This window comes from Pogoniulus pusillus, chromosome 8 (assembly GCF_015220805.1).
Source record: "Pogoniulus pusillus isolate bPogPus1 chromosome 8, bPogPus1.pri, whole genome shotgun sequence".
In the NCBI taxonomy this organism is placed as follows: Eukaryota; Metazoa; Chordata; class Aves; order Piciformes; family Lybiidae; genus Pogoniulus; species Pogoniulus pusillus.
Window position 1 is genome coordinate 23,721,198 of NC_087271.1, and position 18,448 is coordinate 23,739,645.

Genomic DNA, 18,448 nt, shown 5'->3' on the forward strand with positions numbered 1-18,448 from the left:
GGCCATGGCGGGGTTGCTGCTGCAGGCCTGGGGGCTGGGGGCGGCCTCGCGTAGCCGTGCTGCCCTCCGCCCGCTGGGGCTGCTGGTCCCTCCGTGCCGGGAGCTGGCCGCGCCGGGGTCGGGGCAGGGCTCGGGGGAGGCGGCGCTGGAGGAGAACCCTTTCTATGGGAAGTACCGGCAGAAGATCCAGGAGCTGCGGAGGTGCGGGGGGCGAGCCGCTGGGCCCGGGCGGGGAGGGGGGCGGCTGGGGGTTGGGGGCTGCCTTTTGGGAAGAGGGGGAGCTGGCTACTTTCGGGTGTGGGGCGGTAATGTTTGCTCCTGTGCTCTTACGAGAAAATTCGTTTAGGCTGAACACTGCCTTGAAACTCATGGGGAGCTGGCACCAAATAAAAAACCAGCGAAAGTCATCTCCTAACTCGATCAGCTTCGTAAGAGAGAGTTTTGCTAATAAAAAAGGGAATGTGACAGCACCTCAGCGAACAGTTTAAAGAGGAGAACGATGATAATCTGGCAGTATTGTGAAATCCTTTTTCCAATTCAGATCCAGTCCAGAGGTGTTTGAGTCCCGTATGGAAAAGAGAGATGAAGTGAAAAAGCAGCCGGTGGGACGTTCCAAGCAAGGAGAATTTATCAGATCCATGGAGGAAAAGGCAATTTTTCTTTGTAATTCACATATATTAAAGCTATAATGTCGTTTATATAGGATCACCATAATGCTCTGAAGGTACAGCATTCCTAATGATAAAGAGCCCCAGAATGTGGGGCTAAAGGTTGGCTAAAATTATTGTTTCAGTATTCCAGTGCAGTATATTGCCTTGTTTTTAATCCTGTAAATTCTGTACTTGGGGTCTTCAGGCTTTTATCAGTTGCAGATTAGTTTAGCCAGATCTTGCATTTACAGCTTCTTAGTGCGAGGAAAGTACTTGACAACAATCATAGAATCATAGAATCAACCAGGTTGGAAGAGACCTCCAAGATCATCCAGCCCAACCTATCACCCTGCCCTATCCAATCAACTAGACCATGGCACTAAGTGCCTCATCCAGTCTTTTCTTGAAGACCCCCAGGGATGGTGACTCCACCACCTCCCTGGGCAGCCCATTCCAATGCCAATCACTCTCTCTGTGAAGAACTTCTTCCTAATATCCAGCCTATACCTACCCTGTCACAACTTGAGACTGTGTTCCCTTGTTCTATTGCTGGTTGCCTGGGAGGAGAGGCCACCCCCCACCTGGCTACAATGCCCCAAAAGGGCTGGACAGGAGGGCCCAGAGAGTGGTGGCCAATGGAGTTAAATCCAGATAGTGGCAGGTCACTTGTGGTGTTCTTCAGGTATCTGTGTTGAGGTCACTTCTTCTTAGCATCTTTATTGATGACCTAGATTCAGGCATAGAGAGTGTTAGCAGTAAGTTTGCAGATAACACCAAGTTAGATGGCAGTGCTGATTTGAATGAGGGTAGAGAGGCTCTTCAGAGGGACTTGGATAGGCTTAGATAAATGGGCCAACAATAATGGAATGAGTTTCAACAAGGTTGAATGCCAGGTCCTACATTTGGGTCACAACAACCCCAAGCAATGCTACAGGCTTGGGGCAGTGTGGCTGGAGGGCTGCCTGGCAGAAAGGGATCTGGGGGTTGTAATAGGCAGGCAGCTGAATAGGAGCCAGCAGTGTGCCCAGTTGGTCACAGTATCATCAGGGTTGGAAGAGACCTCACAGATCATCAAGTCCAACCCTTTACCACAGAGCTCAAGGCTAGACCATGGCACCAAGTGCCATGTCCAATCTTGCCTCGAACAGCCCCAGGGACGGCAACTCCACCACCTCCCCGGACAGCCCATTCCAGTGTCCAATGACTCTCTCAGTGAAGAACTTTCTCCTCACCTCGAGCCTAAATTTCCCCTGGCACAGCCTGAGGCTGTGTCCTCTCGTTCTGGTGCTGGCCACCTGAGAGAAGAGAGCAACCTCCTCCTGGCCACAACCACCCTTCAGGTAGTTGTAGACAGCAAGAAGGTCAAGAAGGCCAGTGGCATCCTGGCTTGGATTAAAAATGCTGTGGCCAGCAGGAGTAGGGAGGTGATTGATTCTATGATTCTGTGATTCTTCCCTTGGACTCTGCTTTGATGAGGCCACACTTAAGAGTATTGTGTTCAGGTTTGGGTACCACAATACAAGAGAGATGTGGAGATGTTGAAATGGGTCAGAGGAGGGCAACGAAGCCTGGAGAATACATCTGATGAGGAGTGATTGAGGGAGCTGGGGATGGTCAGTATGAAAAAGAGGAGGCTGAGGGAGATCTCATTGCTGTCTACAGCTGCCTGAAGGGACCTTGTGGAGAGGCTGCTGCTGGGCTCTTATCACAGGTAGTTGGAGACAGAACAAGGGGGAATGGCCTCAAGCTGGGACTGGATAGGTTTAGATTGGACATTAGGAAAAAGTTTTTCATGTAGAGAGTGGTCAGGGACTGCAGTGAGCTGCCCAGGGAGGTGGTGGAGTCACCCACCCTGGAAGTGTTAAAGGGTTGTTTGGATGTGCTGCTTAGGGCTATGGTTTAAGGTGAATCTTGTAGAGTAGAGCTCTAGGTTGGACTTAGTGATCCCGAGGGGCTTTTCTAACCTGGATGTTTCTGTGATTCTATCTAATTCTGTGCATAACAGTTGGCCTTTAACTATAAATTTCCAGGCCAGAAAGTATTAATTTGCACTATTACTGATTTATCAATACTTTATTAAACATTTACTGCAGCAATCAAATATCTTGAGCTTTTTAGTCAGCAGGAATCTTATGTATGGCAAAAAAGGCAAATAAATGGATGGAAGCATCACCTGTAAAAACTAAAGAACATTTTCCTCTAGGCAGAACGCTCAGGCATGAAGACATCAAAGGGAGGATTCACAAAGGATAAGGTAAGGGTTATGAACTTAAATGTTAAGAGAGGCCACACTGATAAATCAAGGGTATAAGTTAACTTACATTGCAACTATGAGTGTTTCAGCCAAGAGCTTCTTGACATGAAATTAATGTTTTTTATGCTACAATTGAGTGTAATGGGTTTATTTCCTATTGGTATCATATTCAATCTTAAACCTCCTGTCGCTCTGGTTTTATTATCCTGCCTTTTCTCTCCTAGTCCCTGGAAGTTCCTGCTAGTTAGATCTGTACTAAATGCTCGCAGTAATAAATGGAAAGAGTTAAGCAGCCTTTACAGCATACGTTTCTAAAGATCAGCCAGCAGAGGGACGAGAGAATGGTTTTATTCTCTTCCACGTTCTTGTATTTTGGCAGACGTTCTGTGTAAATCTGCCAGCAGAGCATGTGTCAGATGGCTGGAGGTGAAAGGCTGCAGCGACTCATGCAGTTTCATCAGAGATCTGCACAACTGGAGCAAAGGGTGTTCTGTGTCCCAACAGAACCTCCTCTGTTCTGCCTCAGTGTGTGAATCTACTTCTCAGGGTGTTACTGCTTATGATTTACTGGCTTCTTTGGCAATTAAGAGGACTAAGTCACACTGTTAATTGAATTAAGTTCCTCTAGCTTGACTTTGTTCTTCATAAATGCATTCATTCACTCTCTAGTCCCACATGAGTCAGAGAACTGTCATCATGCCAAATTCTTTTTTGCTTTCTCTTGCAGACGCTTGATTCGATTCTTAATGTTGAGATGGTGAAAGAAAAATCAGCGGAGGAGATAAAACAGGTGAGGGATTTAAATAGAATAAAGTTTGCTCCACTTTTTTGCTTAATAGTAATCTGCATATGAGGATGGAAATCTTACTTGGACTGAAAAAAACCCAAACAAAAGCATGGCTATGAGTGTGCATTTACAGCAAACATATTTCCCTGCATATCAGTGGTAGTAGTTAAAGTGTTCTCTATATGGTGAAGTCCACCCAGGCTGTACCCACTTGAAAAGAAGAATGGGCTCAATCACTTAGAAACTGTCTGTGCTGTAATTCTTATTGTTACTATTTCATGTGGCATTAGAAAGCTCCTGGCTCAGGTTTGGAGCTAGGTAAAAGGAAATCCTACCAGTAACTGGTGGATTATGCTACGTCTGCTTTGCAGGAGTAAACCCAGAGCTGTTGCCTCCTTGTACTTTTATCTGCATAATTTGCCATTCAGGTGTCTGTGTAATACTAAAGTTGGTTAGGGGAAGAAGGAGGTGGGTGGATCTGTTTGTTTGAAGAACAATGTCAGTCAAGTTCCCGTCTCTTAATACCTGCATTGTATTCCCCTTTATTTAGTTATACATCAAGTCTTGCACATTTCTGATGCAGCTGCTGTGAGATCTGGTTGGTGTTTTCCTTATCAGACTGGGTGCCAAGAAACTAGATCATTTAAGGGGAGCAGCATATCTGAAAGAGCCTTTTATACAACTTAAAGAGCAGAAATCTAGCTGCTTTCCTGATAGCTGAAGAATTACAGAAGTGATTATGTGCTCTGCAGTGGATGATGTAGCAAGAAGTGGTTTTGATAACTCAGGATTTATCTTTGAGTTCCTCTGTTTCTGTTTTCATACTGACAATCTCCATTATTTATGAAGGACTGGGGAAGAGCAACTCAAAAAGTCCTGAACTCTGGGCTTTTACCTGTATTTGTCCATTTATTGAAGACTTTGGGTTTTTATGTAGATGTTACCATCCTGCTGCGGTAAAGAGAAAAGTTGCAAACACAGAGGAGCATTATTGAATGTCTTGTCTTGACTTGAAGAGGTTTTGTATGTTCTCGTTAGATAAAAACAACCTAAACCAACAAAACCAACCAAACAACAACTCAATCTCTCTAGAAATTATTAGCATGATTGCTGGGAAAAATATAAGCAGTGCTTTTGATGCCTAGTAAATGTTGAGCCACCTCTGAGCCCACTGCTTTATGTCTGTTACCTAGTTGAAATCTGTCATTTGATACAAGGACTTTGGAACCTTAAAAGTGTGTTTCATTAGCAGCGAAGCCATTCTGGCTTGACTAAATAAGACTTCTCCAAGTGCTTACCATTGTTAGATGGCAAATTGCATTATTTTCAAAGCATTTAACATTATTGCTAGGAGCTTGGTTCCAGTTGTATCTCCTCTCCTTTGTTTCCTGCAGATTTGGAATCAATATTTTTCTGCGAAAGATACAGTTTATGCTGTTATTCCTGTAAGTAGTTTTCCTTTAGTTATACACTTGAAAGGCCACTGGGCAAAGTTTTTCTTTTCTAACTGTGGTTCTGTTGCTTTTAAATGCAGTCCTTGAAGGAAAATGTTGTTTCAAGAACAAACTTCCCTTCGGGACTGAATGATTTTATTGTCCCAAATAAAGGCTTTTCTTTCCAAAAATGTTTATCCCATTTTCCTCACTTACATTGGTCTCAGTAAAGCTAAAAGTAAAGGTACTTGTTTTCTGCACACTTGGCTTCAATTTTCAGACATTTTTTATTAGGAATATTAGGAATATTCTGTGATAATATTTAGTAGTCCTTGCAGGGCCCTAGGATCTATTGAGGAAGCATTTGTGTTTTCACATATTTTTTTTTCTCAGAAATCATAGAATCATAGAATGGTTTAGGTTGGAAGGGACCTCAAAGATCATCTAGTTCAAATCCCCTGACATAAGCAGGGATACCTCCCACTAGAACAGGTTGCTCAAGGTCTCTCTCATCCAGTCTGTCCTTGAATACCTCCAGGGAGGGAGTAGCCACAACCTCCCTGGGCAACCTGTGCCAGTCTTTCACCACCCTCACAGGAAAGAACTTCTTCCTAACATCCAGTTTAAATCTCCCCTCTGCCAGTTTCAACCCATTACTCCTCATCCTGTCATTACAAGACTTTGCCAATAGTCCCTCCCCAGCCTTCCTGTAGGACCCCTTCAGGTACTGGAAGGCTACTCCAAGGTCTCCTCAAAGCCTTCTCCAGGCTGAAGAGCCCCAACTCTCGTAGCCTGTCCTCATAGGAGAGGTGCTCCAGCCCTCTGATCATCTTCATGACCTCCTCTGGACTCACTCCAACAGTTCTATGTCCTCCTTGTGTTGGGAGCTCCAGAGTTCCTCATTTCTTTCCCCTGTGCCCTGCAGCACAGACAGCTAACTCAAGTTTAATAAGGCAGTACTAGAGCACTTGGCTCGTAACTTGCATGTGGCTAATCACTTTTGACTTTCATGCATGTAAATTTGTTGGCAGTGCTGTCTTTCATTGAGAGAGTGTGTGGTGCTTCCTGTGATAAGATCATACTTCTCATTCCTGATGGCCTTACCAGAGGTTAATTGTTGTTAATCTGCGTTAGGCTGTAGGAGTTGCTTTTGCATTTGGGATTTCTCTGTTTCAGAGTCTCCGCATAATTGTGATCTCTTAAATCTGCCTTTTCACAGCCCTACACAAACAATGTGTTGCTTGAGCTCTTGAAACTTCATTTAGATCTAGAGTCTGATTTCCAATTGTTACTTGACCCTTTGAGCTGCAACTGGCATCAGTGGGAAGCAGCATTCTAAATGTATCAGATGCTGTATGCTCTGAAAGTGACAACATAGGATTTGAAGTCAAGCAGCTTAATACTTCGGTTTTCCCAACATGTGGATGTTGTGAAAACAGTTTGAATTGCACATTACATTTAGCAGAGGGCTAAAGCCAGAGATACCAGTGAAAATCCTGTAGGTCTTTCATTATTGGAGCTGGCACTGTTTCTTTGGTGCATAGTTTTGAAAGAGCTCTGGAAGGTTTTAAAGCTGTAATACAAACCAGATCCTAAGCACATTAGGAAGTAGTTTGTGGTGTCATCAGGGAGAAAAAAAAAGCCTAAAGTGTTTGCCAGAAGATTTTTTTTTCCTTTTGGCTGGAAGAAGGGACCTCCTGTAACTCCTGAGTGCTCAAAAGCACACATAGAGGAATTTCATGTTGATGAAGGGTATATGTTTTCTTTCCTGAACACCTTAGAGTAGGAATTAATAATATGGTGCTGGGAAGAGAAGAGAAGAGCAGGCAAAAGACTTGGGTAAACACAAGAGAACACGTGAACAAGATTGCTGGGTTTCATCAGTGATCACCACATTCATTGGTGGATTTAATATAAACCTAAGCAATAAGTATGTTGTTAGAGTAAGTATCTAGGCTGCATTTTAATGCTGAAGAACACATGGCTGTGATGTAAAACCCACAGTTTGGGGCCAGAGATATGTCATTTTGATTAACTGTTGATGCTGCACAATGCAGTAGAGCTGTTAACTGACGGGATTTAATATAAGCCTGAAATGTTGGGCTCCCAACCTCCAAGGAATAGAGCTTTGAATCCAGGGAGTTTGCTGCTGCATTTTGGAAACAGCAGTGTTAAAAATGGGATTGAGAACTAAATACACTTGTTGTTAGTTGTTCCCACAGTGAGACTTTCTGTAGCTGGAACTTGTACACAGTACTGCTTGATGATTATGAATAACAGCATCCACAGTTGTGTTATGAGAACTGAATTTCTTTTTCTCCTTACCCAAAGGCAGAGAAGTTTGAATTAATGTGGAAGAGAGCTCAGAGATGTCCATCGGTATGTATGGCAGAGACTTGCAATATGTAATGCATAGCTGTGCTGTTTGTCTCCTCTTTAAAGTGTGATTGATAAACTTTTGACCCTCCTGTATTCAGACTTATTATCAGATAGAAGCAATGGCTTTTCCTATGTCTTAGACAGTTTGATCTAGCTATTGGATACCTCGATATAGGAGATAGAGCTTTCAGAAATGACACCACAGATTCTTCCAGGGAATGGGTTTGGCTACACACCTTTGGTTTCCGTTAGTTGACGTCTTGTGGTTAAGTGTCTTCTCTGCAGTGCTGTGAAGTCTTTCAGGCCAGCTTCAGTGGTGTTCCCAGCTATCTCTCCTTATTACTTAAAGCATCTTTGCTTTAACCTGGAGAAACAAGAGAGGTGTTGAGGTACTGGAACATGTCCAGAGAAGGGCAACGAAGCTGGTGAGGGGCCTGGAGCACAGCCCTGTGAGGAGAGGCTGAGGGAGCTGGGGTTGTTTAGCCTGGAGAAGAGGAGGCTCAGGGGTGACCTCACTGCTGTCTACAACTACCTGAAGGGAGGCTGTGGCCAGGTAAGGGTTCATCTCTTCTCCCAGGCAACCAGTAACAGAACAAGGGGACACAGTCCCAAGTTGTGCCAGGGGAGGTCTAGGCTGGATGTTAGGAGGAAGTTCTTCCCAGAGAGAGTGATTTGCCCTTGGAATGGGCTGCCCAGGGAGGAGGTGGAGTTGCTGTCCCTGGAGGTGTTCAAGAAAAGCCTGGGTGAGGCACTTAGTTGCCATGGTCTAGTTGATTGGACAGGACTGGGTGATCTTGGAGGTCTCTTCCAACCTGGTTGATTCTATGATTGTGTGAAACTGTTGTTAACTCCATGTCACCATTCCATGTACATGGGGAAAATGAATTTTCTTGCCTTAAAGGTTGCTGTGAGTTGCTCCCCTTTCTTTTCTTTCTTTACTGTCAGTGAAGACAGGCAGCAGCATTGGAAAGGGAAAAGGACAAGTAATCAATATGTTGGGATTCTGCCCACAGAAAGAGCTGAACCTTGTCATTTCTTAGGCTTCTTTTCCTCATCATAAATGTGCATAGCTGTGCTTTTTTCACCACATGGTTTGATCTGTGGTAGGAGAACACTGGTAAGCTAACAAGAGCTATTGGCATGAAAGCCATACTGGGCAGGCACTGTGCTGTGCCAATGCATCACTGTCTTTTAGGGAGTGTGAAGCTGTCAAAAAAGGCTCTAGAGCATAGCATGCACTGAAAATTTAGTTAGTGTAAGTTCAACAGCTGCAATGGGAAGGAAGGGGGAATGGGGTGGAGTTGAACCTTTTTATTGCAGATAGAGAGTAAATACCCTGTGAGTTCTGTCCTAGGTGTACCCCAGCATGGCAAAGCATAAAATGCTGAGAATGGGTAGCATGGTTACTTGAGAAATGAGTGGATTCCTGAGATCAGGGTTTGCTGTTTCTCACACAGGTTGATGGATATATTGTAAGCCTCAATTAGAAGGTTACTGTGTCAGTAAGCATGATGTTGCTTTGAAGAATAACATAATTGCCTGGTTGGAAAAGACCTTGAGATCATTGAGTCAGGCCATAACCTAACACTTCCCTGTACACAGCTGTTACACCATGTCTCTAAGCACCTCGTCCAAACACCTCCAGGGATGGTGAATCTACCACTTCCCCAGGCAGCCTGTTTCAGTGCCAAATGGCCATCTTCTGTGAAGATTTTTTTCCCTGATACCCAATCTAAACCTCTCCTGATTCAACTTGAGACCTTTCCCTGTCACTGGTTACCTGGGAGAAGAGGCTGACCCCTACTTTGCGCGATCTTCCTTCAGGTAGGTGTAGAGAGCAACGAGGTCTCCTCTTAGCCTCCTGTCTATGCTGAACCATCCCAGTTCCCTCAGACACTCTGACAGTACTTGTGTTCAGGACCCCTCACCACCCTTGTTGCCCCAAAAAGTCAAATTGCAGAATCACAAAATGTCAGGGGCTGGAAGGGACCTCAAAAGCTCATCCAGTCCAACCCCCTTGCCAGAGCAGGATCTCCTACACCAGATCACACAGGAACATGTCCAGGTGGGTTTTGAGTATTTCCAGAGAGGGAGACTCCACAATCCCCCTGAGCAGCCTGTTCCAGTGTTCTGTCACCCTCACAGGGAAAAAAGTCCTCCTCATGATTCCATGAAACTTCCTATGCCTCAGCTTCCACCCATTGCCCCTTATCCTGTTTGGCATCACCCAGCAGAACCTGACTCCATCCTCCTGGCACTCACCCTGCAGATATTTATAACCATTGATGAGGTCACCTCTCAGTCTCCTCCAGGCTAAAGAGTCCCAGCTCCCTCAGGCTGTCCTTGTAAGAGAGATGTTCCATTTCCTTCATGATCTTTGTGGCTCTGTGCTGGACTCTTTCAAGCAGTTCTGTGGCCCTCTTGAACTTGGGGGCCCAGAACTGGACACAGTACTCCAGATGAGGCCTCAGCAGGGCAGAGTAGAGAGGCAGGAGAAGGTGTTCTGACCTACTAACCACAGCCCTTCTAATACACCCCAAAATTACAAAAGAAGGTAACTGACAAGCTAAAGGATATCTTTCTGCAGTCTTGTACCATGTGCTGCTGGATTAGTGTTGTTTTCTGGTGAAAGTGGTGTATTTTTACAGAAATCTCTCTGCTGAAGAATGGATTTTGTGCAGATCTCACTATGCTGAGACAAAGAAGTGAAACATTTCATTTCTAAGGAAACAAAGCAGCTAGACTCCTTTGCAGTTGAGAGGGAGACTCTTAAATCTGAATGGGAGACTTGAAGGAATTGATAGATTGGTCCTGTATATTTCACTTGCCAAGAGCAAGATCAAATATAGCTACTTGGAGCTTGGATTTATAGCTTTAAGTGCATTTCTGAACAGTCCATTGGCATTTAGTCAGGTATGCCACATGCTTTTCTGCTCCTGTGCTGTCCTTTCCCTCTGTGTGGGAAAACAAGTCCCTAGCCTCCAGAGCCAAGGACTGCCAACCTAGAGGAAAGAAATACTTGCTGCTTGGTGTGGAGCAGTTGGGGAAATTAGAGGATTAAATACTCTTGAATGCCTCTTATGTGATATTTGCTGTTCATTTTCTAGAAGTGAAAAAAGTGTCAGAGTCTGAATGTTCTCTGCTGATCCATCCTTTCCCTTGCCTGTCTCATGCAATAGTGATGCAAATACGTGCAAAAAGTGTCAGAGTCGAAATGTTCTCTGCTGATCCATCCTTTCCCTTGCCTGTCTCGTGCAACAATGATGCAAATATGTGCAAAAAGTATCACACAGTATCACAGTATCATCAGGGTTGAATGTTCTCTGCTAATCCATCCTTTCCCTTGCCTGTCTCGTGCAATAATGATGCAAATATGTGCAAAAAGTGTCAGAGTCTGAATGTTCTCTGCTGATCCATCCTTTCCCTTGCCTGTCTCATGCAATAGTGATGCAAATATGTGCAAAAAGTGTCAGAGTCTGAATGTTCTCTGCTGATCCATCCTTTCCCTTGCCTGTCTCGTGCAATAGTGATGCAAATATGTGCAAAAAGTGTCAGAGTCTGAATGTTCTCTGCTGATCCATCCTTTCCCTTGCCTGTCTCATGCAATAGTGATGCAAATATGTGCAAAAAGTGTCAGAGTCTGAATGTTCTCTGCTGATCCATCCTTTCCCTTGCCTGTCTCGTGCAATAGTGATGCAAATATGTGCAAAAAGTGTCAGAGTCTGAATGTTCTCTGCTGATCCATCCTTTCCCTTGCCTGTCTCATGCAATAGTGATGCAAATATGTGCAAAAAGTGTCAGAGTCTGAATGTTCTCTGATGATCCATCCTTTCCCTTGCCTGTCTCGTGCAATAGTGATGCAAATATGTGCAAAAAGTGTCAGAGTCTGAATGTTCTCTGCTGATCCATCCTTTCCCTTGCCTGTCTCATGCAATAGTGATGCAAATATGTGCCAGTATATTTGCTAATGAAATAATACTGATGAAGCAATGCTAGTTGATGATCTGCTTTGAAGTGTGGTTCCTGCTACTCTATCAGTCCTTTTTCCTCTTCTGGTTTATGCTGCAGGCCACTATGCCTTGAGCATCATTTTATGCTGTAAAAGGGAGACTTACTGCTTTCTGTCATTTCTCTGCAGTTTTTATATGCTTTGCCAAGAAAAGAAGGCTATGAGTTCTTTGTGGGACAATGGTCAGGAACAGAATTGCACTTTACTTCCCTAATAAACATTCAGGTGAGTGGTTAAAATAAATAAAAAAATGGCTTAGAATCTAGAAATATACAATGTCAGCACCTTGCAATATATATTGTTTGCTAGATAGGTTAACAACCAGGTTGTGTCTCCTAACTTGAATTAGTAGGGAAGAATTGTCATTAATTATGAGTAAATGAATTAATTATGGATCACTTAGTAGGTGTAATTATTAAGTGACTGCAATGTAAAGGAGGATGAGGTAGAGGTGAAATAATCTCACAATAAAAACATCAGCCAAACTTGTAACAACTTTCTTTCAGCAAAATCCCAGTGGGTGCTCTAAGATCATAGAATCATAGAATCAACCAGGTTGGAAGAGACCTCTAAGATCATCCAGTCCAACCTATCACCCAGGCCTATCCAGTCAGCTAGAACATGGCACTAAGTGTCTCATCTGCTTTTCTGAAAACTGGGGGTTGTTTTAAATGCAAAATGGTCTTAAGGAAAAGCCCAGCCTATGCCAGCAAATCCCTTGTTTTCTGTAAACACCAGGAATAATGAACTTTTAATTAGAACCAACCCTTAAACCTTGAAAAATTACTGCTTCCATAGCAGTTAATACTCAAAAGTTTTGTAGTCAAGCTTCCAAATCTGCAATAGAGCTGAAGTTCTTTTTGGGATACTGACAGGTTTCTTTATCTCATTCAGACCCAAGGTGAAACTGCTCCTAGCCAGTTGGTCTTGTACCATTATCCTGAGCTGCAGAAGGAAAAAGGGATAGTACTAATGACAGCAGAAATGGACTCCAAGTTCCTGGTAAGAGAAATCTGCTCATTAGAGTCGTTCATTTTATGCTGCAACTTCTCCTTCAGTTTTGACTTAAAGCCAAATGGAAGTCTTTAAAAGATTGTTTCCCAAAAAAGAGGGAATCTTACTAGATTTCTTGAACCTAATCCACTTAATACTAAGGAAAGCTAGAAAGAAATAATCAGTCCTTGTCTAGCTGGTGATTTCAGCATCTGCATTCTGTAATTGTTACTTTGTTGTAGTTTATTCTGTAATTCTTTCTTTTGTTATTGTATTTTATTGTTGTAAAAGAAAGAGGGGAAAAAAAGGCTCCTTTTTTCTTTTGTGAATGAAATCAAATTTAAATGAAAGCTGCTGATAACTGCCAACAAGTTTTGAAGATTCTTACTGCTTGTCAAATCAGGAGACCTCCAGAGCTGTGTGTTAGGTTTCTGCATGCCTTTGCTCGTTTCTCTGTGTGGGTGTGCTGCTATTTGCATGTCTGTAATAGCAGTGTTAGGACTAACAGCACTAGGGATTATACTGGTGGAGCAAGACAACCAAGCATCCCACCTCTAACTGACCTACTTATACCAGTTCTGAAACTGCAATGCATGTGCCCTGATGTATCTCAGAGTAAACAATCAATTTTTGCAAATAGGTCAGCTGTGAGAAGGGAAAGATGAGGCCTTGGTGCATCTCCAGTGCGTTAGGGTGGGCAGGGATTATGAAAGACCTATTTTAGAATCATGGAATGGTTTAGGATGGAAGGGACCTCAAAGATCATCTAGTTCCAACCCCCCACCATAGGCAGGGACACCTCTCACTAGAACAGGTCATTCAAGGCCTTATCCAACCTAGCCTTGAACACCTCCAGGGAGGGAGTAGCCACAACCTCCCCTCCCTGGGTAACCTGTGCCAGTGTTTCACCACCCTCACTGGAAAGAACTTCTTCCTAACATCTAGTTTAAAATCTCCCCTCTGCCAGTTTAAACCCATTACTCCTTGTCCTGTCTTGACAAGACTTTGTAAATAGTCCCTCCCCAGCCCTTCTGTAGGCCCCCTTCAGGTACTGGAAGGCTACTACAAGGTCTCCTTGAAGCCTTCTCTTCTCCAGGCTGAAGAGCCCAACTCCCGTAGCCTGTCCTCATAGGAGAGCTGCTCCAGTCCTCTGAGCATCTTCATGGCCTCCTCTGGTCTTGTTCCAACAGTTCGACGTCCTTCTTGTGTTGGGAGCTCCAGAACTGTACTCAGTACTCCAGGTGGGGTCGATGAGAGCACCTATGAGGTGTGTGCTCAGCAGGAGAGTAGTTCAATGATATGCTGCTAAAGTGTATAAGTGGGTCAGGAAGGAGAGGGAGGTGCTCTTTAAGATATTGGCTAAACTAAGGTGACTTGGAATTGAGTCATTTAGTGAGCAGGACTGCAGCCTTTCAGCTGCTGAAGTGTCTTCCAGTGGGAAACTCAAATATGGCTAAACCCAGTGGTAACAGAATCTTTGTTTTAACCCACAGGTGGTCCACGAGGCACAGTGCTTGGCAAATCAGGTGCCTCTTTTCTATGCGACTGATCGGTCCCAGACCTATGAATTAGTGGAGACCTTCAACCACAGATCTGGTGAATTTAAATATATGTCAGTTATAGCAGAGCTTGAGCAAAGTGGACTTGGAAGAGAACTGAGACCCAGTCAAGCTTCTGACAAGTCCTAGAGCCTGACCTGAAGGTGAAGAGAACCAGCAGCAGGCAGGTGTTTTCCTAGATGGGATCATCCTATCTTTAGTTTCATGGATGTAGTTTGGCTGCAGTAAAGATAGGAAGACACCCTTGGAATGTGATAAGTCATGCCTGTCTGGTGCTGATGTAAGATGAGGACTCGGGCCATTTAAACAACAGTAATTAATTGCCTAAATGGAGCCCTGTACTTCAGTCTAACTTCATCAGAATGAGCCATTTTCCTGTTCTCTACCTTCCTGCTGCATGCTGTCTTTATGAAATCTGAAATAAATTGACAGAAGGGGAGCTGTGTAATGGACTGTACTGGCATCAGGAGATGGAGAACAATCAATAATTCTTCTCAGTAAATACTTTTTAAAGGCCCTCCACCATTATAATTGCATGGTCCACTGCTTTCTAATCTGTCTGGAATTCATAGAGGCATGTCCATCAAGAAAAAAGAATAGGAGTGATGGTCATAAACAGACTCCTCTTTGTTACTTTGTGTGAGGTTCCTCCTGTAGGAACCTGTGGCCTATCTTCTACTCAGGATTAAAAAACAGAGTGACTTATTTGTTCTGGAAACTTTGTGCTTCTTAATTGACTTTTTCAGTTTAAGAGGGACAGGGATCTGCTCAAGAGAGTCCAACGGAGGACTACGGGCATGATTAGGGGACTGGAACACTGCCTTATCAGGAGAGGACCTGGGGCTTTTTACTCTGAAGAAGAGAAGACTGAGAGGAGGTTTAATACATGTTTATAACTATATGAGGGCTGGGGGTCAGAAGCAGGGGGGACAGGCTCTGCTCACTTGTTCCCTGGGGTAGGACAAGGAGCAATGGATGTAAGTTGCAGCACAGGAGGTTCCACCTCAACACGTGGGGGAACTTCTTTTCTGTAACGGTCACAGGGCACTGGCACAGGCTTCCCAAAGAGGCTGTGGAGTGTCTTTCTCTGGAGATGTTCAAGACCTGTCTGGTTGCATTCCTCTGTGACCTGAGCTAGATGGCGTGGTTCTGCTCTGGCAGAGGAGTTGGACTTGATCTCTTTGGGCCCCTTCCACCCTGTGATCCTGTGTGGTCCTGTGACTTAACTGATTTCATCCTGTTCCTGTCTTTCTCTCTTGGATTACAAACACTTTCATTTTTCTATATTCTTTATATTGCAGAGGAATTGCTGCTTGCTTTGTAGAAGTGATTTTTTTTTCCAGACTGGTACCTAGTAAGCCAACTCTACAGGTAGTATTTGAAGGGACAGAAAATAGCTCTTGCTTCTCCAGGAAAGGCACTGCCCATAATAAAAGCAAGATGTGACAGGCATAGTAGCAGAGGGAGGCACCAGCTGTTTTTTCAATTGCTAAGTGACAACTCAGGAAAAAAAAGTGTTGGTATGAATATGCACTGCTGCTTTCACATGGCAGTGTTGGTCAGGTTCTGGCTTTATGGACTGCAGCCAACTTTGTTTTCTAAATCTGCCTTCAACAGGCAAATCCCAAAGCATTCACGCTTCAGACTTCTCGTTTTCATTGCCAGCAGAGGTAGCCCTGTCTGGACAGGGCAGACCGCAGCAGTGCAGTGTGCAGCCTGCACGTGGAGTGCCAGCACACCACCGCTGCACAGGCAGACAAATAAGCAGAGGGCAGCAAAGAGCTGCTCAGGAGCAGTGCTGAAGTCTTTCCCATGTCCACATCCAGTATCTGGTGCTAACTTTCTGTTACTGTCTGGGCCACATCACGTCCTCTCCATCAGTGCTGCACATGGCAAGCATTCCCTCCTTTGCCAAAGAAGAGCACTCAGTTTTTCTCTCCATTAGAGGAAGACCAACTTTTTGGACAGGGGTAGTATTGGATTTTCTGTGCTTCCCATGAGCATGACCTTATGTGGAGGTTTGAGTTCTGAAGGGCTCTTACACAATCTGTTGGCTACTGTCATTGTAGGGCCCCGTTATAACCACAGACTGGTTTGGTTTGGAAAGGACCTTCAGGATCTTCTTGTTCCAATGCCCTGCCATGGGCGGGGACACCTTCTACTAGAACAGGTTGCTCAAGGCCCCATTCAGTGTAGCTCTGAACACTTCCAGGTTGGGGCAGTTCCAATGCCTGTTGCAGTGCCTCAGCACCATACTCTCCACACTTTCTCTGCCTGTCCTGGACATGGCCAGTGTTCAGCTAAGTACTAGCAGCAGATAGTAAGGCTTTATTGCTGGGGTCTATTTCAGCAGGGACTTGTGTACGTCGGTTGTGAACTCCTGCCCATTCAGGGAATCACGAGGTGGTTTTAGAAGAGGCACATCTCCTAGAGCTGCTCTGCTCTCTGCTAATGTCTTTTGTTTCCAATTGTGTTGGCTCTGAGTGCATGTGTAGCAGGGGAATAATAGGAGGAGATGTAGATAGAGCTGTTAGAATCTGAACAGCAAATCACCTTTATTAAAGAGCCTTTCTCTCTTTATAGCATTTGTGCTCCGTTTATCATTTTCTCTTAGTTGAAGTAAGGGTAGTTTTGATTCATTATTCGCTTCCTGCTTTGAAGGAGTCAAAGTTGCAATAGTCATTTTTACTACAGCTATAATATGACATCCCTGGATGAGTAATGGGCAACAGGAGTGAAATTCAAGGCTTCCAAATCTGCACCTGAGCCTGTTTCTGAGCTTAAAAGGTCAGAGTTTGCAGAATTGCGCTGTAGCTGTCACTACCTGTAATTCTGAGTGTGGCTTTTTCAACCCATCATGTGATTAATCCCAACATGAGACCTTCTCCAGGGAGTTAAGACACAAAGAAATGGCAAAGTCAAGAACAGGAAACATTCTTGCATGCATTGGAACAATTTCTAAATAAGGCTGAACTGAAAAGTCCTCACTGATCACACAGCCTGCAGCCCTTCTGCAAAAGACAGCATCTTCTGGCCCTGGCAGAGGTGGAATGGACTAGTGGAAAAAGAGCAAGGGCTTGTTTCTGCAGGTACTGTTAGGTCCTCTGATGCCACAGGATGTTAACCACTGTGTGGGGTGGGATGAGATGACTTGGCACAGAAATGACAGACTTGGGTCAATGATCTGGTGTTGGATTCCATCACCCCAAGGAGCAAAGAGCTGGCTGCAACTTGTGTGTGCGCAATGGCAGAGAGATGGCAAGGTTTACAAACCTGAAAGTTGCATACCCTTCTGGGAGGTATTCCCAAATCTGCTGGGGTGTGGGTCTGCTGTAGCCCCAGAAGGTGTTACTGCTGTGTTGTCTCCAGGAAGCCAATCTGGTGGACTGCCCCACTGAAGGGCTGTTTTAAGCCTGCAAGCTTCAGGCAGCTCTTTCCTGCTGCACTCTTGTATGCTCTGTGTGTCATAGAGGAATACAGATTGTAAGAGCAGATGGCCTGGTAGCCTGAGATGCTGCTGCATCAAACCAAACCATTTTGGTCATGGAAAACACAGTTGTTTCAATATTTTGCAGGCCAGATGTCAGGTTCAGATTTGCCACAGTGAATGAAGTCTCTAATTTGTAAATGGAAAAAGTACTTTTGGAAATACCATTGCCCATGTGTGTGCTTGTGCTACAGTTACAACTTGAACAGCACACTCAGATCTGCTGCTGTGGTGGTAATTAGACTCAAACTAGGACAAAGACCCGTAATAAAAAGGTCCAAGAGAAACTATAGCCTCGATCCTCTGTCCCTTTGAATGATTGATGTCACAGGGAGTAGCCCAGCTGATTTATTTGCCCCACAAACCATCCTTGCTGCAGAAATAGGCCAGTGGTGTTCCATGGCTGTGTGGCTTCTCCAGCATCTAGGATGTGCTCATACGTGAACTGCACTCCTGGCTGCTTGGCAAAGCCTTAGAATCATAGAATGGTTTAGGTTTGAAGTGACCTCAAAGATGATCTAGTTCCAACCCCCTGCCATAGGCAGGGACATCTCTCACTAGAACAGGTCATTCAAGGTCTCATCCAACCTGGCCTTGAACACATCCACAATCTCCCTGGGCAACCTGTGCCAGTGTCTCACCACCCTCACTGCAAACAACTTCTTCCTAACATGTAGTCTGAGTCTCCCCTCTGCCAGTTTAAACCCATTACTCCTCATTCTGTCATTACAAGACCTTGTCAATAGTCCCTCCCCAGCCTTCCTGCAGGCCCCTTCAGATACTACTCCAAGGTCTCCTTGAAGCCTTCTCCAGGCTGCAGAGCCCAAACTCCCATAGTCTGTCCTCATAGCAGAGCTGCTCCAGCCCTCTGAGCATCTTTGTGGCCTCCTCTGGACT

At 44.6% G+C, this 18,448-nt stretch overlaps 1 protein-coding gene across 2 annotated transcripts; it reads left to right on the plus strand.

Moving 5' to 3' along the window:
• The first annotated feature begins 1 nt into the window (after position 1).
• ATPAF1 (ATP synthase mitochondrial F1 complex assembly factor 1) lies at positions 2 to 14,782 on the plus strand. 2 transcript variants are annotated; one of them, XM_064147604.1, is made up of 9 exons: positions 2 to 201; positions 542 to 650; positions 2,854 to 2,904; positions 3,632 to 3,694; positions 5,086 to 5,136; positions 7,456 to 7,503; positions 11,642 to 11,737; positions 12,407 to 12,514; positions 13,999 to 14,782. In XM_064147604.1, exons 1-9 carry the CDS (start codon positions 5 to 7, stop codon positions 14,191 to 14,193), a joined length of 918 nt encoding a protein of 305 aa, XP_064003674.1. In that variant the 5' UTR covers positions 2 to 4; the 3' UTR covers positions 14,194 to 14,782. The 2 variants fall into 2 exon arrangements, with proteins under 2 accessions (XP_064003674.1, XP_064003675.1); XM_064147605.1 differs by lacking the exon at positions 2 to 201 and having other exon boundaries at positions 559 to 650; positions 2,858 to 2,904.
• Positions 14,783 to 18,448: the final 3,666 nt, after the last annotated feature.